Genomic DNA, 20,438 nt, shown 5'->3' on the forward strand with positions numbered 1-20,438 from the left:
TGTGTGTGTGTGATCTCAAATATCTCACCAGGACACTGGAGTCTCCCTGACGCTCTCTGGTCCCCACCTGTTTCTTTCTCTCTCTCTCTCTCTCTCTGTCCTCTGTGCCCTGTTTGTCACCACTTGGGGATGAGGCCATCTCGGGCAGGCTACGTCTGCAGTCCTCAATTGTCATGGCCACCTCACTCTCCACTTGCTTCTTTGGGGTTTTGATCTATTACTTTTGACCTGGAGGGAGAACCAAGATTAAATGGCCTAGTTATTAGGCAAGTCAATGTTTTATTTTATGTAACACTCCCTGCTTTATTGGGGGTGGGTGGACTCCAAATCCGGCCACCATCTCTTTTTCCGAATATTTGTATTAGAACACGGCCATGCTCCCTCCTGTCTGTGGCCCCTTGGGCAATGCGGCGCGGTGGTCTGGGGCTGCAACGGAGCATGAACGGCTGGCAAGCCCAAAATTCTCGGCTGGACCCTTCACCGAAAACATTTGCTGCTCTCTGCTCCGGATGGTTAGCTGACAAACTGCAATAGCTGTGGGGTGACGTCGTTATTCTTCCTATTGAAGGGGACGGGATGGGAAGCCCAGGTGAGGTGATTGAACAGAATAGGATTTCTGAGTTAAGAAGTCACACATTCATACATTTAGACCAAATGACTGACTGGGGCTATTTCCAGGGAGTAAGTACCTTGACAATTGGACATTAAACTATGTCTTTATATGAATACATTTTTCAATAGACCGAACACATATATACTTAAATAAGAAATCATTTAGAATTTAAGAACTCCACATTTATTTTCTTATGGTGGTAAAATAAACATTATATACATTTGCTATTTTAACCATTTTTTAAGTATACTGTTTAGTATCTTTAAGTCCATTCACTTTGTTCTGCCACCATCACCACCTTCAGTCCCCAGAACCTTCTCCTCTTCCCAAACTGACACTGTCCCCGTCACACAGCAGCCCTGCCCCCTGTGCTCCCAGCCTCCCACCCCCTCTAGTGCCCACCCTCGACTGTCTGTCTCTGTGGACTCAGTCACTATAGCTTCTCCGTGTAAGTGGCACATTTGTCCCTTTGTATCTTTATTGTTTCACCTGTCTATAAGGTCCATCCGTGTTTTAGCATGGATCAGAATTTCTTTTTGAACCTGAATGCTGTATTTTTTAAAGTTTTCTCTGTGGTTTATTTTTATTTTCATTTTTTAAAAGATTGAATTTATTTTTCTTAGCAAGAAAGGAAGGAAGGAGGAAAGAGAGGGAGAGAAGCATCAATGTGTGGTTGCCTCTCACATGCCCACACCAGGGGACCTGGCCCGCTACCCAGGAGTGAGCCCTGACCAGGAATCGAACGCAGACCCTTTGGTTCTTAGGTTGGCACTCAACCCACTGCGCCACACCAGCCATGACTTGCCGGATCCTCTCCTGTCCGTATGTGCTGTGTGTTGTTCGTCCCCTCATCAGTCTGGGACACCTGTTGGTGATTGTGAGTGGTGCTGTGGTGAGCGCTGACGTGCAGACACCCGTTCAAGTCCCTGCCTTCAATTCTTTTGTGTTTCTGCCCAGTCATGGGAATGCCGGACCCAGGAGTGACTCTGTGTTCCAGTTTGGGAGGGGTGGCCATGCAGTTTTCTCTGCCGGCCCCCATGTTACGTTCCCGATGGGGCCCTGTCTCTCCAGATCCGTGCGAACCTGGTCCACTTTGTTTTGTGTCTCATGTCGGCCATCCCATGGGCGTGGTGTGGCTTCTCACTGCGGCCTTTTTGGTCATTCAGTCAGCGCGCATGCGTTTGGCAAACCCGACATTTATTCTGGTCTGTATGTGAATTTTTTTTGCTGATCGGGTACATGTACAAAGTGGGAAACCCTTTGCAATATGGGTCAGGTTTGGTGACACCTCTTTGCCTCACATAGTCCCGTTCCATTACTGCTGTTATGGCGAGAATGTGAACGCTCTACTCGCATCCACTTTTGAGAACACAGAGCAGTGTTGTCAACTCTGGTCACCGAGGTCACTAGCCACGAGACCCTGGGACTTGTTCATCTTTTGACTGGCAGTCTGTGACTTTGGACCAACCTCTCCCATTCCGCCTCTTCTTGGCCCCGGCCACTTCCTTCCTGCTCTCCGATTCTATGACAGAGTTCGATGTTTTTAGATTCCACACGTAAGTGAGACCACCCAGCGTCTGTCTTTGTCTGATTCATTTCACTCAGCGCGATGCCTTTGGGGTCCGTCTGTGTTGTTGACGTGGCAGGGTTTCCTTGTGTTTATGGCCTAATCGTATGTATTCCATCGCATTGGTCCAGTCATCTTCCAGTGGATACTCAGGCTGCTCCCATAGATTGGTGACCGTGGCCAGTGCCGCCATGAACACGGGAGTGCACGCATAGCTTCAAGATGCTGATTTCGTCTCCTTTGGATATCTTCCCAGAAGGGGGCTTACTGGGTCACACAGAAGTTCTATATGTAATTGTTTAAGGAAACTTCATACCGTTTCCCATAGTGGCTGTGTCATCGTGCTTTTGATTTGTATTTCTCTAATGATTAGTGATGTCAAACGTTTTTTCCCAGGGCTTGTTGGTCTTGTGTATCTCTTCTTTAGCGAACTGTGTATTACAGTCCTTTGCTCCTTTTTGAATTGGGTTGTTTCGTTTGTTCCTTGAGAAAGAAGAACAAAGCTGCAGGACTGACTTCCTGAGTTCAAAGCTCCCTACAGAGCTGTAGTGATACAAGTAGTGTGGCCCTGGCGGAAAGAGAGCCACGAAGACCGAACAGAATCGAGAACTCAGGAAAAAACTCTTGCATAGAAAATGGAAGGGTTTTCGACAAGGTTGCCAGTATCACACGACGGGAAAAGGGTAGTTAGTCTTTTCAATAACAGTGCTGGGAAAGCTGCAGGTCCCTAAGCCAGAAAATGAAGTTGGCCCCTCACCTGCCACCGTATACAAAACATTAGCTCCAAATGGATCAGAGACCTAAAACTACGAAACTCTTAGAAGAAAGCACAGGAGGAAAGGTGGCATTGACTTTGAGAATGGTTTTTTAGCCACGACAGGGAAGGCATGGGCCACAAAAGAAGAAAGAGACGAGCTGGGCTTGACTGAAGTGAGAGACCTGTGTGCGTCAGAGGACTCCACCAGCAGAGCCAGACGGCCCCTGTGGGGCGGAGGAAAACGTCTGCGCATCACATACCCGGCGAAGGACTCACATCCTGAATCTTCAGGAGACGGGACTCCTAAAGCCCACATTGACTTTTTAGAGGAAACCACAGGGTGCCGAAACGCAGTTCACACGCCACTGTCCCAGGCACCCCGCAAACCTGGCCCGCGCCCCCCACTCTCACGTGTGCCCGTGTGCCAGAGCCCCTGCCCAGTGCTCGGAGGTTATGATTCACACGGGACCACCCAGAATTTCGGCTGGTAGACTGTGGGGAGCCCAGTTAAAGGCAAGAGTTCTTTCCCCTCTTGCAGCAGAAGTCACATCTGGCAGCCGAAGCATCCGGAGGCATCAGCTGCTGCTTTGTAGGCGTGTGCTCGATCTCCCCCCGCCCTCCCCGGCCCATGCTCCGTCTCTAAGCTCAACACCTGGAAAGCCTCTGGGGTCCAGACCCAAAGCCGTTTGGGGCAGCACACCGTGATTCTTTACGTGACAAGGGATTTTGAGCTCAAACTTTTTGAGAGACTTTCTGTGTTGCACCTGTGAGCCAAAGACTGGGTTAGAGAGCCTCCGTCTTGTCCTGAAACACAACGCGGTTGTCCACCCCACTCCCAACCCCTGTTTCATCCAGCCGTTTCCAGCAAGGGGGAGGGGCCTCAAGCGCCAGTGGGGGCCAGCACTCAGGACTGGCCCCGCCAGGGAGCCACAGCTGCAAGGGTGCTGTTCACGGCACCGACACCCTGCATCTGTGTGGGCAACGCGGTGATTCTTCCGGAAGGTGCAGCACAGGGTGTTCTGACACGCACTGTGTGTTACAGCCAACCCCTAGGGGTGAACGTAAGCCACCTTGAGGAAGGGGCCCAGTGGCACATTCCCGGGGAGCCTCTGTGTGAGGACCCTGCCTGTGTTTTGCTCTGGGCCACACCTGGGCCTCCAGGGTCTGGTTTCCTACCCAGGATGCTGCTCTGCTCCGTGGGTACCAGCGGGGGCGGGGCCGTGGGCTGGGCGGCCGCCTGCTCAGTGGCCGTGTCGGTTAGCTCTGCTGCTGTCGGGGTGTGACTCCCCTTATGACAGGCTGCTTGGGGACCAACAGTAGGAGGGGAAGTTAGGGGCCATGTCTGGGGAGAAGACTCACCACGGAGACCCCCGGGCAGGACACGAGGCCCCTCAGCCCCCTGCGAGCCGGGGGTCGGGCCGGGTGACCGAGGTGCCATGCCCTCTTCCCTGGGAGCAGTGTCACCCAGAGAGATGCCTGGGCAGAGTTGCTCTCTCGTCGGTTTATACGTATGTCCTGTTCCCCTTGCTTTTTATTAGGGAAACTTTTAAACATGAGCATAAGTAGAATGTAACCCCCCCCCCCCCGTGCACCGGTCACCCATCCATCACCCCATTTCACTTCGGTCGCTGTCCTGCCTGCCTCCTGTGTGCCCGACTTTTAGGCAAGAGGTGGTGCCATTTGTAAGCTGTGACTTTGGGTCCCTGCACCTCGGTTTTCACTTATAACATTGGGGTGGCACCTGGTGATGACCCCATGCAGTCAGCTGCTCCTAAGTGTCTGCGGGGCCTTCCCGACTGTGGCCTGGGACCCTCGTTTTTCACCGGGCCCGCTCTGCGCTGCTGTGCCCAGGAAAGCCACTTCCTTAATGAGGTAGCCAGAGCAGGACAGGGTGGGGGCCTTCTGCCAAGCAGCCCACATCCAGGGGACCTGGAGGGACACCCTTCTCTGAGCATTTCCTCCCAGTAGTTACAGGACTTTATTTTAAAATGTTAACAAAAGTAAGTATTTACTGCAGTTAAGGAAGCCTCTGGTAAGAAACAGCTGAGGAATAGGGAGAAGAAAAAGGGAAATAAATGGCCAAGAGGACAGAGCCACATGGGCGGAGTTTTTGGAGGCGCAGTGGGAAAGTCCAATCCCAGATCTCGCAGGGCTGGTGGGGGAGGGGCCTGATGTCACTGCCCAGCCCCCCGACCCTCCCCCCACCCCCATCCAGAGGAGCAAGGCCTGGGGGCCAGCTAGGACCTGCCAGCCAGACCTGTCCCTCTGCCTGTTCTTGTACATTCTGTGAGTGGAGAATGGGTTTTGCATTTTTAAATGTCCAAAAAATGAAGAGAGTATTTGTGACACATACAAAATGGGTGAAATGCAAATTTCAGTGTCCATAAGTTTTGTCAGCGCACAGACACACCCTCCCTTTGATATCGTCTGTGACTGCTGTCACTGGGCAGTTAAGAACTTGGGACAGTGTTTACTACTGACTTTCACAAAAAGGGTGCACCCACCCCACAGGCCCAAGAGTGCGGTGGCCAGCAGGGGGCAGCAGAGAGTGGTTTCCCCGGCCAGTTGGGAGTCAGGCCCTTCCCTGGACCTCAGGTTGGGTGTTCAGAAATGAGACAGAGGGGGACTAAGCTGAGGTTTAAGGTGGAGATCCGGCCTAGGTGGAAGCGTGGGGGCAGTTAGCATGAGAGGAAGTGGGGGTGAGTAGGAGTGAATAAGCAAGGCCCAGGGTGAGTAGGGCAGTAAGAAGCTCTTCTGTCATTGGAGCAGAGAGGACAAGGCCTGCAGGGGGTGGGAAGCAGGCCCAGGCGGGGTGTGGAGGCCCAGCCTCCCACGAAGGGCGCAGACTGTGGAGAAGGCAGTGGGGCTGCGGAGGGCCTCAGGTGGTAGGGTGATAGCATCACACCTGGGGGGATGGCTGTACCTCTGGTGGCTGTGTCTCAGGGACTGGGTTGTAGCAAACAGTCCAGGGTCACGATCACGATGACGATGATGGCGATGATGATGACGTCAAGGGCAGGGCAGCCACAGGGCACCGTGACACAGCCCAGCCAAGGCGGGGCTCTGGGCCAGGACCCACTGTGCCTCCGGTTCTGTGTTGTCCCCCCAGGGCTGTTTTTTCCCTCTTTTCCTCTGCTGTCACCACTGCCACAATGCAGCAGGGGTGGCTGGCTGTCCCTTTGCCTCTGGCTTAGACCTTCTCTTCCCGGGGAGGGGGGGGGCGCTGCAGAGGCGGCTTCACNGGGGGGGGGGGGGTGGGGGGGGGAGGGTTGCTGCAGAGGCAGCTTCACCACTGCAAGATGGCTTTGCCAGTTTCGCTCTGTCTCAGGGAGTGTGTGTCACCGGGCAGAGGGCACATAGCCTCCTTTAGAATCTAAGGGTCACTGCCGGGAACCCCAGAAAAATGCGCTTGGGCAGGTAGGCTCAGAATCTGAGATGGTGGCCGGGCCTGGCTCCTCCCCGAGCCCCTCCCAGTTGAGGACCCTGGGGCTGCGCAGGTCAGGGTCTGCTGGTGGGTCAGGGGTCAGCTGCCTCCCAGGTTAGTATCAGATGCTGTCTGCCCCGCCTTGCAAACCTCCTGCTGGNACAGAGGGGGACTAAGCTGAGGTTTAAGGTGGAGATCCGGCCTAGGTGGAAGCGTGGGGGCAGTTAGCATGAGAGGAAGTGGGGGTGAGTAGGAGTGAATAAGCAAGGCCCAGGGTGAGTAGGGCAGTAAGAAGCTCTTCTGTCGTTGGAGCAGAGAGGACAAGGCCTGCAGGGGGTGGGAAGCAGGCCCAGGCGGGGTGTGGAGGCCCAGCCTCCCACGAAGGGCGCAGACTGTGGAGAAGGCAGTGGGGCTGCGGAGGGCCTCAGGTGGTAGGGTGATAGCATCACACCTGGGGGGATGGCTGTACCTCTGGTGGCTGTGTCTCAGGGACTGGGTTGTAGCAAACAGTCCAGGGTCACGATCACGATGACGATGATGGCGATGATGATGACGTCAAGGGCAGGGCAGCCACAGGGCACCGTGACACACCCAGCCAAGGCGGGGCTCTGGGCCAGGACCCACTGTGCCTCCGGTTCTGTGTTGTCCCCCCAGGGCTGTTTTTTCCCTCTTTTCCTCTGCTGTCACCACCGCCACAATGCAGCAGGGGTGGCTGGCTGTCCCTTTGCCTCTGACTTAGACCTTCTCTTCCCGGGGAGGGGGGGGGCGCTGCAGAGGCGGCTTCACCACTGCAAGATAGCTTTGCCAGTTTCGCTCTGTCTCAGGGAGCGTGTGTCACCGGGCAGAGGGCACACAGCCTCCTTTAGAATCTAAGGGTCACTGCCGGGAATCCCAGAAAAATGCACCTGGGCAGGTAGGCTCAGAATCTGAGATGGTGGCCGGGCCTGGCTCCTCCCCGAGCCCCTCCCAGTTGAGGACCCTGGGGCTGTGCAGGTCAGGGTCTGCTGGTGGGTCAGGGGTCAGCTGCCTCCCGGGTTAGTATCAGATGCTGTCTGCCCCGCCTTGCAAACCTCCTGCTGGCCCTGTCCCCCTCTTGTCTTATGAAGAGGACTTAAATACATGCCTTTCTTTAGAGTGGATGAAAACCTCCAGAACATGGGAAGCCGGAGCTAGAGGACTTCCTAGGATGGTAGGCCAGTGTCCTGGCTGCAAGTCGGCAGCGTGGGCCCTCTGGGGACGTTGCCCTGAGCAGGGGACTCCGCCTTCTGGCCTTGGGCTGGGCTGGCTGGCCTCCCACTCTGCACTGGGCCAGGAAACGCTGTGGCCACCCAACTCTGAACACTCGAAGTTTTATTTTAGGGACTTAATACGTCATAAATCCCTTCTCCCTGAAACAAAAAGAGCACTGTGTTAGATGCTGCCTTGTTTAGGAAATTAGCCTCTGTGGCTAGAAATAAGTAGATTACATTTTTTAAAAGATTAATTTAATCTCCAGAACAAGGAACATTAAAAGGAATATAGTCAGTCATTCAGTTATACAATATTTCCAAAGAATAAAGAGAAGCTTGGAAGCCTGAACTGGTTTTCAAATTTTCCAGATTTAGAACATCTCCAACACCAACTTTTAATAAAAGCCGCCATTCCCAGCACTCAGGGCCTCTTACCGTGTGTGTTTGGGGTTGAGGGTGGGTGTGTGTGTGTGTGACAGTGGCTTTAGTGGCGCACACTTCACGTGGCATCACACTCGCCTCTTTAAGTGAATAATGATTTTCGGTAAATTTACAGTTATGCAACTGTCACCGTGGTCTAATTTCACAGCATCATCGTCAGCCCAACATCTTACGTTTTCATTGTAAGAAGTGATACTAGAAAAATAACCACTTTAATTTATGCCTTCCTGTATTTGCATCCTCTAAGTTATGCTCTTACTAATGCTGACCTTCTCTTGCAGGCAGACCCGAGACGGCGGGAGCAAAGCTCTTGCAATCTTATCAGAAACTGAGGTGAGTTTGGTAGAAAGACCGGTCGTTCTGGGCCCGTCGGCCCTGGAACAGGAACGGCCCGCTGGAGGAGCGACGGGTCTCTTGACTTTGAGGGGTCACTGCTCTGGAATGTAATTTTTTTTAAATGATAAAGTGCCTGGGAAAAACTGAAACAGATATTTTCAAGTTCTTATGAAAAGCCTTCTAGAAGGTAGCATAGTATTTTCTCACCAAACATTTTGTTTCTTAAATTCTCCTAAAGTGTCATAAGAAAACAAAATACTATTTTTGATGGCACAGTAAGTGAAATTCTAAACTCAGCCCTTGCTTTTATGAATCATTCGTCTTTCCAGCATCTTGCCCAGGCCTGACGTGGGGAGACATTTGTGGGATAAACACTGGTGGACTTGAATGAGGGGCAGAGAGATGTTCGCTTTATCACCCAGACTTCCACACACCTCGAACTCTGGACGCAGACAACAGAGGCGCACACCTGGTTCCTCCAAATTCACCATTACTGGAAGCTCTGCCCTCCTCCAGCAGTTATTTTTTTGGCCACAGTGAGATTTTCCAATCTTAGGATTTTTTCATTTTTTTTACTCAACTTTGTCCTGACTTCTTTTCACACAAGCTTCTACTGGGTTGGCCCAAAAGTCTGTTTAGTTTTTTCCTCAAAAGAAAAGACACATTCTTCATTTTCACCAGTAACGTGGTTGATTTGGATATTTGGAGTGTGTCAGCTGTCTCCCGCCATTGGCTTCTAGTGGGGCGAGGCCAGGGCGCTGCTCAGCCCCTTCTGGTGCATCAGACCCCCCCAGAGCGAAGGGTCACTGGGCCAAAATGCCGACAGGACCGAGAAACTTCCGAAACCACTTTTGACACAGGCAGTCAGTCACAGCACCTCCTTCTCCATACACGGCACACATCTTTTCTCTACATTTCAACCTTTCTTGGAAACATAAAGCATAATAGGCTGAAAGTGTCATGTGTTTTCTTCCGTTTTCAATATTAAAACGGCTGCACAAAAATTCACCAATGTTGATACGTTTTTTCCTTTAACACATGCTGACATGAGAGCTGTCACAATACAGTCTAACAAAATTGTTTCCAATGAAGTTAAAGACAACTAAGCGCTACCAGAGCCATCACACAGGAAAAAACCAAACACGCTTTCTGGGCAGGCCCGGTAATTCCTCTCGTGGTCGATTTTTACTTCCGCGGCGTTTCTGGCGCTCCGCCCGTGCGCTTTCCACTGAGAAGGCAAGCAAGTCCATATNATTAAAACGGCTGCACAAAAATTCACCAATGTTGATACGTTTTTTCCTTTAACACATGCTGACATGAGAGCTGTCACAATACAGTCTAACAAAATTGTTTCCAATGAAGTTAAAGACAACTAAGCGCTACCAGAGCCATCACACAGGAAAAAACCAAACACGCTTTCTGGGCAGGCCCGGTAATTCCTCTCGTGGTCGATTTTTACATCCGCGGCGTTTCTGGCGCTCCGCCCGTGTGCTTTCCACTGAGAAGGCAAGCAAGTCCATATGGAGCACCATGCGCGCAGTGTCTGGACTCCAGCGCGGCCAGGCCGCCAGCCGGGCCCTGAGCTTGCCCGCTGTCGAGGAAGGCGCAGAGTGTGTGTGTGTGGGGGGGGTGCGCGACACACCGGCCGCTGGTCTACACGCTGTTCGGTTCCATATTCAGGTCCTGGGACTTCACGCCCTTCACCGAGCAGCAGGTCCAAGGGGAGTTCTGCTAAAAAAAAATAAGGAAGTAAAACAAAACAAAACACCGAAGGCAGAGAACTTGACTTAGAGGATGAAATGGATCCTGGGTGTTTGTAAGACACTCTTACCTTGTTTATAACCCACTTCTCATTCCTGTGCTTTTCTTTGGCAGCAAGATTTCCGTGGTTCCTCCCACCCCGCCTCCACTCAGTGAAAGCTGGTGCAGCAGCAGCCCTGGCAGGGTAATGTGTCCACTCTGGGGGCCTCCCCCGGAGGAAAGGGGGCTGGGAGGTTGGGTGGAGGACCTCGTGGCAGAGGGAGCCCCCTGTGGCTGGAACCGTCATGAGTGAGGCAGAGCGAAGGGCCGATCAGGGGTCTGAAAGTACGTGGCTCTCCCCAGGGTCTGTGCTGCTGCCACTGGGCTTTGGGGACTGCACAGCCACCTGTATCCACAACGGACTCATCTCCTGCCTGCACCCCACGTCCTCACCTGCACCCCACGTCCTCACCTGCACTCTATCCCTACCTCTTCCCTCTGTGGGCACAGTGCCCTTGAGTGTAGGCCCTGCCGGGGCTCGGGGCCTGCAAAGGGCGATGCGCTGATGCCCGGGTCTGTGGGAGTGGGACACCTCTGGAGACGTGTGTGTGTTCAGATCGTTTGCAGGTGTGAGTGTGGGCCAGGACCATTGCCGTCCACAGAAACTAGCCCGTGGTTTGGGGAGCGTTCCCAGGGTTCTCACCTCACGGGTGGGCCTGGTGACACTCACCTGGCTTCCCCTCCGTGACTGGTGTGAGGAATGAAAGGAACGATGCCTCTGCTGGTGCCTGCAAACTAAACTGCCATGGGAACCTGTGGCCTTGATTATTTTCATTACTATTAGCCTTCTCTGAATGCGAGGGGTAACTATATAGAAGAACACATGCCTCTGCTGGCGAGGGAAAATACACCTTCAAAACCCTGCTGCACATGCAACTTGAGATTTTAAATTCTCCAAAGCAACTTGAGCACCAGCGTGTTCAGGACATATGGATGGATGGATAGATACATGGACAGATGAACAGATGGATGGACAGATTGGATGGATGGATGAATGCATGAATGGACAAATGGATGGTTACATGGATGGATAGATAATGGGCGGATGGATGAGACTTGCAGAGGGAAGTGATTTTCTTTTTGTTATTTTCTCTCCTTTTTTCTTCTCTCTTCACTTTTGGAGGCAAAACTAACCCGTGGCTTCAGGCTGGTCACCTGTGCCAGTACCACTGGCAACCCTGTGACACATGCATTCTGCGTGGCTTTGGGGTGAGGGTAGAGAAGCAGGTTGTGTGGGGACACTCTTCACGACAGCACAGTGTCAGTCACTGTTTCTCAGAGCTCGTTATTTCCTTGTCCACGGCCCCATGATGAAGCCCCTGCTTTAATACGGTGTCAGAGCTCAGAGGGGAAAAGCCGAGTCAGGAGGGCAGCAGCCCCTGGAGCGGGCAGAGCCCTCCCGACTCCAGGTATACACAACCCCCACGCACCCCGAGTACCCATGCCCAGACGCACCCACGCGCATACCCCTGCACCTGCCCTCGGCCCTGGGGGCTGGCCGCCTGGAGGCCGCTGGGGCCGGGCACGGTCGTCCCCTGTAACTCTCTCCTCCTGCCTCTGTTCAGTTACAGGAATTCAGTCAGCTCAAAGGATTTAACAAGTCCGTGGAAAATTTGTTTCTGTCTGTTACTACCCACGTGAAAAGTAAGTGGACGCTTTTACCCATCTTCTTCCCAGCACCACCCGAGGCAGCCAAGCCCACAGGCCAAGGCTGTGACAGCGTCCCTCTCTCCATCTCCACTTCTGGGGAAAGCCAGTCCCCCACCCCTCACCCCTCCACCCACGGAGCAGGCCTCTGGGGCCTGGGGAAGAGGAGACCCCTTCAGTTCACTAGGCTGGCTCCGTTTCCCCTGCTCCTGCGTGCACCAGTCAGTGTGTCGGGGCGCGGAGCTCGCAGCCAGCACTGGCCCCCACCCGAGCTTCTCCCAGGGGCCCACGTGAAACTGGAGAGATGCCACTCTGGCGAATCCCAGACTGGAGCCCCTCAGGCCGAGCAGGGCCCTGTTGCTGTCATTCGAGTGACCTTACTCGTCGAGTCTCCTTTTCTCGTTGGTAAATTTATTTTCTCCAATGAGCAGTAATCATGTTCATTGCAAGGAGCCCAGAACTGCTGCTTAGAAATCTTGTTCATTCTACATTCTTTCTGCTCAGATATTTCTTCCTGTTTATCTTAAAACTCAAGTCCATGAACAGGCCCCGTCCCCGGCCTCCCGAGGTGAGCAGAGCCGCCCAGGCCCCGGGAAAGGCTCTTAGCAGGAGCGGGGTCTCGGGCGTCCACTCCCTCTCTCGATGCTTCCGTGCGGCCCGCGTTCATCAGCTGTCTCCGCAGCGGCACGTGGGTGGTCTCGGCGCTGTTCCTGGCCCGGGGCAGCCTTATCGTTTGGTTTGAATTACTCCTCGGAGCTTCCCATGAGCCGTTCAGAGCTGTTGCGTGAAGCCAGTCAAAATAAAAGCTGCCTTTCAGATGAGCAGAGAGGTGACCGTGTCCTGTGACAGTCTGACCCCCGCTGCTCAGAATGAGGAGCAGCCGAATTTCTTGGCCTGTTGGCTCTAAGAGCTTGGGGGTTTAAACTCACCCCTGTTGCTCGGCTGGGCCCTGCCACGCGGCTTCTGACTGTGGCAGCCGCCAGTGTTCGGCTGCCAGCTCCTCTCCCCAGACACCAGGGCCAACTTCTCTGCAGCACCTTCTAGAGGCACAGCCCCCCCCACAGCGCCCCCTGCAGGGGAGGCTCAGAAGACCAAAGGGCTCCAGGGCTCTTGGGCTGCGCTGTTCTGCACGGTGGGCCCAACCGCAGGAGGCTCGTGAAAGTGGCCTGTCCGTATGAAAAGCAAAATGTTCACCAGGTTCTGGAAACTTAGTATTAAAAACTTAGTTTACTGCGAACCAGAGGATCGCAGTTCGATTCCCAGTCAGGGCACATGCCTGGGTTGTAGTCCAGTTCCCTGCAGGCCAACTCCCAGCAGGGGACTCACAAAAGGCAACCATACATTGATGTTTCCCTCCCTCTCTCCTTCCCCTTTAAAGATAAATAAATAAATAAAATCTTTAATTAAAAAAAAAACTTAGTTTAAAATCTCATTAATAACTTTAAGATCAATTATTTATTTTAGCAATATGTGCATATAATTCATTCAGTGAGATATAATTTTAAAATTATATTACCTTTTCCCCTTTCCTTCTTTAAATGCTGCCCTTAGAACATTTGAAATGACATGAGCCACATCATTGTGGGCAGCACAGCTCCAAAAATAGTTCAAGGTCACTGTTGGAGAGTGATGAGGGTCTGGTGGGGGGCCTGGTGAAGGGCTGGGAGGTGTGGAAGGCAAGCAGTGCTGGGGTGGGACTCGCCTCTGAGGTGGCTTCCTCACATTCATGCCCCTTTATCCAGACTGCTGTTACATGGCGAAACGAAACCAACTAAAGGTCCTCTTTCCCAGGTGTCGTTTACTGAAATCCTAGAAAGCCAGCTGCTTAGTTAGACCCCCTTCCCTGTGTTTGGACAGTCATACCCATGACCCATGGCCCGGGCTCAGGACAGGCTGGCCCCGAAGGCCCTCCTGTAACTCCTGCCCTGAGGGTGGCCCTCAGCCCACAGAGGCGGTGGTCCCACAGTTGCCTTCAGGAACCCAGCCGCTCTGCCCTGGGCAGACCACAGTGGCCCCGAGCCCAGCACGCAGTGCCTGGGGACTCCTGGGTTTGTCCACACTCCCCCGGGGCCCAGACCTTGGTGTTGGGCACACGCCGCCCTCATCCCTCCATTCACTTGCCGTCACGGGCCCCTCCTTGTGTGGTTGAGGGGCTTCCCAAGGAGGGCCCCCTGGTCTTGGCAAAGCTGTGGGCGTCCACTCGTCACCCTTTGTATTTGTCTTCTAGAGCTCTCCAAGTCCCAGAATGACATGACCTCCGACAAGCAGCTCCTGAGCACGAGCCCTGTGCAGGGTGCGGCCCGGACGGAGAGAAGGAGCCAGTCAGACACCGCCATCAATGTCTCCACCAGGGTATTTACCGAGGCCACCAGGCTGCCACAAAATTGCTCTCTAGCCTAGTTTCTCTACAGGCTTATCTTTTCTTTCCTTTTATAACACAACACCAGAAGTCTTACTTCACATCATTGTGAAGCCCTCTTTGCACAGAGGCCAAGGTGAGAATCCAAGGTCAATTCGGAAAACAGCTCAGAACAGGGAAAGACGCCAGCCTGACTCCGAACCCTGGGGCTTCCTCACATCCTGGAGCTCCCTGCTGGCTTCAGGGCCACTGCCCCTGAGGCCAAGGCCCCCCTGCAGGGCTGAGACTGCTGGCCAGGCCGTGCCAGGGTCTACAGATCCCTCCCCGAGGGTCAGAGGAGTCCTCCTTCCTGCTTCCAACATCCTCTGTGTAAAATCATCTGGTCTCTGTCAAGGTCTCTGTCAAGGCTGAGACCCAACGCTGTGTGATCGGACACAACCACTGGGCGGCTCTTCCCTGGTCTCTAAACCACAGGGGAAGTGTCACCTAGGAAGGATGCTTAGAGACAGAACGGCTCCGGCTTTCCACCAGGGTTCCCAAGCCTGACACACTTTAGATCAGAAACCCTGGGTGCTACTTTAGTAGCGGTGACCTGGCAGGTGCCACCAGCTGGTTGTTGACAAGGCCAATGTGACTGTGCTGGTTGGCTAGACGGGTCCCTCTTCTCTGCGACTCCATCCTAGGGGTCCGCAGACAGCCTGTGCTTTAGGCAAAGGGCGGAGTTTAGCCTCACTCTCCTGCGGGCACTTAACACAGACACGCTCCAGATTTCCAGTCCTGTCTGCCTCAGCTCCCCCCCAACCCTGGGCAGGGCCCATGAGCTCCCGAGCCTCAGGCTGCCCCCTGTCCTTCCAGGGCACAGGTTTCTTGTAAGGACCCCCGAGATCATGTGGAATATGAATTGTTGTCTAAGTTACCCAAATAGAGGGTCCCAGTTGCCAGCGTTTCTTCTCCTGCACCAGACTCTGAACTGAAAGTTTTACCTGGACTGTCTCGTTCTATCCTCACACCACCCCGTGAGTCGGGTGTTTGGCTCCATGTTCCCTTCTGTTACATTGAGGGGGAAGTGAGGCTTGGAGAGAGTATGTCACATGACCCTGGTTATGTAACCACAAAGTGGTGGGCAGCTTTGGTTTGGAAGCTGGACACTGGGGTGTTCTGCGTCACTGGGGAGCTGGACAGCAGACTCCAATTCATTCGATCCAGGGTGGGTGTGAGATGCAGAATCTCAGAGGCATTTCTAAGGAGCTCGGGGGCTGCTGGCCCTTGGACCTCACCGTAGGCGCAGGTTCTAGACCGTGGACGTGCACACAGAAGGCCTTTGCAACCCCAACATGCAGACAAACGTGCTCCTGTCAGCCTGCCAGGGTGCAGGTCAGCCCCGTCTGGCAGCCATCCCCACCCACGCAGACAGGAGAGGTTACCGTGTGCTCCAGGAGCACCGTGTTCTGGGGCAACCGTGGCAATTGTCCCATGCTTACCCCACATCAGTCTTGCAAGAACCCTGAGAAAGATAGCGTTCCTCCCGTGATGCGGATTGAAGACCTGAGTTAGTGAGAGGCAAACCAGCTTGTCTGGCGTCCCGGAGCTCGTAAAGGCGGGACCAGGAGCAGACCCCGGTCTGTGTGGTCCCAGGTCCCAAACTCTTCATGTCTACATCGGATGCCCCACACAAGGAGGGCATGGGAGACGCTGCTGAAGGGAAGGGTCCAGAAAGGTGCTTCTGGGCGCACACATGGTTCTCTCCCTCGTCTGGGTGGGACAGAGCCTCCAAGGCTAACATGAGGGGTCCAGCGCGTGACAGGCCCCATTCCCAGGTTTAAAACAGCCCTGCGAGGTCTGTGCACTAGTGTCCCATCAGAGATGAGGATCTGGGGCAGGGAGATGACCGAGAGCGTACTGTGGTAGGAAGGGGCAGGGCCAGGGAGAGCCCGCCACAGGGGCCACAACGGGAGTGTCTGCCAGGAGAGGTACCAGCAAAGTTTGGGCATCTGCCTGTTTCCCAGTTCTGACGTCACTGCCACGTGATGGGACGTCCCAAGCACCCCCACACTTCACTTTTGACTTTTGGAAGTGGATGTAATAACCTGGCGTCGGTGGGGTCCCCCCTGCCTGCAGCCTGTGTACCTGGAATAGCTTGCTGGGCACTTGCAAGGTTGTGATGGGACCAGGGAGCCTGGGGGCAGGAGGGAGGAGGGGCGGGAGAGGCTGCAGCTGCAGAGGCCCCGCTCTGTCCTGTGAGCGCCCATGCCACTGCCACACTCTTGGCTGGACATGCTCACAACTTCTTGCAGGCATGTCTTCCCCGCTTACTTGAGGATGTGGCTGCTTTAAGGAGCAACTTATCTACACATGCTAAATAATTACCGGGTTGAAGTGTGAAGAGCACATCTTTAAATGGGACATTTGTCAGACTGCAGTGACCCCTGCCCTGGCCAGCGAGCCCACGGAAACGGGGCTCACGTTTCGTCGGAACGGCACAGGTGCTACCTGCTCAGTGGGGACGGAGTGGGTGTCGGCCCGTTTTGCAGGTGACAGTGGGGCACAGAAATAGTAGGTGATTTTCTTAAAGCCACATGGTGACTCCAGGATGTTAACTGAGAAAACAGCTCAGGACCTCTTCTGTGTCGCTTAAATTTGAGCTACGTGTTCCGAAAACGTTGACTGAAGTGGCTGGGCCAGGGCCCTTCAAGAAACGGGTTCTTCCTACCTGTCCTTTGAGGTCTCTTGGGATTTTCCTGTGCCTCCTGTTGATCTGTGTGGGCCCTAAAAACATGCACTTATTAACCAGGACAGACCAACAACAAAAAACCTGTTAGGAGGGGCTCCGTCTGAGGAGAGGGACCGAGGACAGAGGTGGAACAGACTTTATTTCATTCTATGCACTTTTGTGTCCTGTGATGTTTTATCACCAACACCTGAAATCTAAAAAAAAAAAATCCCCCCCCAACCCTGGCCCCAGGGCCCTGCGCTTCCTGCACAGCGCCACCTGCTGGCCACGCCTCAAAGGCTGAGAAGGGAGGCGGCAGCTTTGGGTTTCAACCATGAAAGCACCTGGTCCTCCGATGGAAGGAGCAGGGATCTTTCTGGTGGCCCCAGGAGAGGGGCTCTGTCTTCAGCTGGGATGTAACTTTGCTCAGAGCGTGTCTTACTGGCCAAGCCCGGCCTGGGTACTTTTCCAATACCCGAGTGAGTGTTCACGTTAAGCCCTGCACCCAGGACTTGGGTGGTGGGTTTGCATGTGGTGCTGCTCAACCCGAGTCTGATGCAATTGAGCCGATGTCCTGCAGAGGGAGGGAGGGAGGCAGGGCAAAAACAGTGATTTGGAGGCAATCCTTCTTTTCATTTCTTCTCTAAACTTCTCACTTCGTTTTTTATTGCTGAAAATTAGGACTGTGGTATGACTGTTGCTCTTTCAAGTTCTACTTCTAAGCCAGCAAAAAAAAAAAAAAAAAGCCTTGACTCAGAAACTTTCCGTCTCCAGCTGGAGAGAGCTGTCCCCACCGCGCCCACTGCGGTTACAGTTCTGTGTTGTCCCTGACAGAACTCCCTGGCCACGGCCACATGAGGCTACGGAGCCCTCAGAACATGTCCAGCACAACCAAGGAGCCGAATTTACTCATTTTACTTGATGTCAACTAATTGGAACTTGAATTTAAATGGCCACAATGTGGCTACCACATTGGAGAGCACAGCTGTGTACTTTACAGAGGTGCTCACTTCTTATAAGAAGCATTTTCATAAGATTTAAAGATATATTTTGATTTCCCCCCTGTTTTTCTCTGAGCTAAAACTGCCTATTTGGTGAATATGATATTTCATGTGATTAAATGCAAGGGTCATTAAGCCCAAACCAAACCATGGACTTCAATTTCTTTTTTAAAAAATATTTTATTTATTTTCAGAAAGAGGGGAAGGGAAGGAGAAAGAGTGGGAGAGAAATATCAATGTGTAGTTGCCTCTCATGTGCCCCTCACTGGGAACTGGCCTGCAACCCAGGCATGTGCCCTGACTGGGAATCAAACTGTAATCCTTTGCTTCACAGGCCCGCGCTCAATCCACTGAGCTATACCAGCCAGGGCAATTTCTTAAAGACTTTTACTAATTCATAGGCAACCCACCCATTTTTGTCCGTGAACATCCTGAAGCTTGACCAGGTCTGCCTGAGGCCCGCGGGTGTGTGTGCATGTTTGCCCACCGGGAGCGCGCCCCTTGCTCAGCACCCGGGAGTGGGCGTCCATCCGTAGATGCCAGCAGCAGGCTGCCCTTGCTGATGTGAACCAGGTCAGATGTGAACCAGGTCAGACTAGAGCACAGACTCTGTTATTAATTTTGTGTTTTCTTTTCCAGAAGGTCAGTGCGCCAGACATCCTCCAATCTCTCAACCGAGCGAGTCCCAAATGCCCTGCTAACCCTGTGTTGGAGCAAGAAAATCTCTTATCCCGTCCATTGCCCAGCCCTTTATTCTCAGGAGGTTCGAGACAGGTGAGTCTCCCTCTGATGCCTTAATTAACACAGGAGGTGTGTTTGTCATTGTGATGTTGAATCCGATTGGTGGACAGGGGTGGGAGTGAGTGCTGTCCATGTGGGGTAAAGGGGAGCAAGACCAGAGGGCCCGAAAAGATTGTTTTACTTGGAGAGGGAGCTGAGCAAACCTCGCTGTCCTTGGGCCGTGGCTTTTCTTTCCTCAAACATCTTAATGGGAACCTTTTTACATATATACAGGGAGTGATAACAGATAATGGTGTCCTTGGATGAGAAGTTTTTCATTTTGATGAAGTTCAATTGATCAGCTTTTTCTGTCATGGTTATTTCTCTGCTTTGGCTACTCCCAAGTCGTGAAGATTTTCTCCTATGTTTTCTTCTAGAAGCATTATAAGAGTCTGGCTTTTACGTGTAGGTCTTGATCCAACTTCCTCGTTTCTGTGGACGGTGTAGGTAGAGATGGAGGTGCCTTTTTTCCCTGTGGATTCCCAGTTGTTCCAGCGTCATTAAAAAAGCAAAGAATCAACCCCCCCTCTTGTTTCTCCATGGACTGTGGGGGTTTGTTGAAACGTGTGGAACTTCCTCTGGGTTCTCTGCCCTGCCCTGCTACCCCTTTGTCCGTTCTCGAACATCAAGGCCACCCTGTCCAGATTGTGATCAATTTGCTGGAAGTTTTGAAATCACGTAGTTTAACCCCAACTTCGGTCTTCTCTCTCCAGGTCGCTTTGTGATGTGTTCAGTGTGGTATCTGTTTACAGGCAGGCCTTTTATGGACTCATTTTCTTATTCAAAAGTGTGAAACGGATGTTTACGTCATGCCTGTAGTTGTATAATGGCCTGACTGGCAGACCCTTGGGGGAGGGCCATGTGGCCTCAGCGACAGCCACCGCTGTCTAGGTGATCTTACCTGACCATGGAAACTTTCTAACCCTCAGAGTCGTCCTCAAGGACACGAGCATCAGAGTTGTTCTTTCTGTTTCACGGGATGGCTCTGCGCATGGAATGAACGCAAAAACGTCACGGCCTTCTCCTAACTTAGCTTCTAGAAACCAACTTCTTGGCTCGCATCTGCTCCTTCCGGGTCGAGGAGTGAGACCCAGAGCGAGACCTCGGACCTCTCTGTGCCACGGGCGTTGTGTTTCTTACGGGGAACGGTGTTCGTTTCAGAAGGTGACACTTTCTCCCTGTGCATGTCCAGTGGTACCTCGTGCAGTGAAGGATAGCTGACGTCCTTGACTCCATCCACTGCCCGCTGGCAGCTCCCGCCCCTCGCCTTCACCGGTGGTCCTGCCCCATCACGGCTCCACGGTGACACCCCCACGGCTCTGAATGTGGGCCCTGCAGCTCCGAGTCACCGGGAGCTTGTCAGAACCCAGACCCTTGGCCCCGCCCTCGCCCCACCAGGTCAGGGTCTGCAATTTAACACGAAGGCAGGGATGTCTGAGAAACCGTGGTGGGGCCTTGGCAGTTTCACACCGGGCAGTGCGTGCCCTCGCTCAGGCCGCTTCTTTAACAGCCCCGGGCTCCGCGCTGTTGGGCCGACAGCTGTTAGTCTCAGGGGCTGTGGGGCGCTTGAAATATGGCCGATCCAGACTGAGATATAAAAACTGTAGAACATCTCACTAATGTTTATATTGACTTTTGTTGAAACAATCATATTTTGGATGTATTTTAGGCATACAATGTAGTATTAAAATTATTTGCCTTTTTTACAAATGTGGCCCCTAGAGAATTTCCCCTGCATCTTGGCTCCCATTGCATTTCTGCCAGAAGCCCTGGT

General features: G+C 53.1%; 1 protein-coding gene across 6 annotated transcripts in view; it reads left to right on the plus strand.

Moving 5' to 3' along the window:
* The window catches only part of SYTL3 (synaptotagmin like 3), a 94,239-nt gene that overhangs the window by 39,406 nt on the left and 34,395 nt on the right, over positions 1-20,438 (plus strand). For 5 of the 6 annotated variants that reach the window (XM_037056721.1, XM_037056861.1, XM_037056650.1 and 2 more), the window contains 5 exons: positions 8,313-8,364; positions 10,243-10,312; positions 11,733-11,811; positions 14,042-14,166; positions 18,524-18,658. In XM_037056721.1, coding sequence (XP_036912616.1) covers positions 8,313-8,364; positions 10,243-10,312; positions 11,733-11,811; positions 14,042-14,166; positions 18,524-18,658 — 461 coding nt within the window. The remainder of the gene's footprint in view (positions 1-8,312; positions 8,365-10,242; positions 10,313-11,732; positions 11,812-14,041; positions 14,167-18,523; positions 18,659-20,438) is intronic. The other variant, XM_037056927.1, reaches the window with a different exon arrangement.

The sequence above is a fragment of the Sturnira hondurensis genome, unplaced genomic scaffold (genome assembly GCF_014824575.4).
Source record: "Sturnira hondurensis isolate 20B ecotype Veracruz unplaced genomic scaffold, ASM1482457v3 Scaffold0000167, whole genome shotgun sequence".
Lineage (NCBI taxonomy): Eukaryota > Metazoa > Chordata > Mammalia > Chiroptera > Phyllostomidae > Sturnira > Sturnira hondurensis.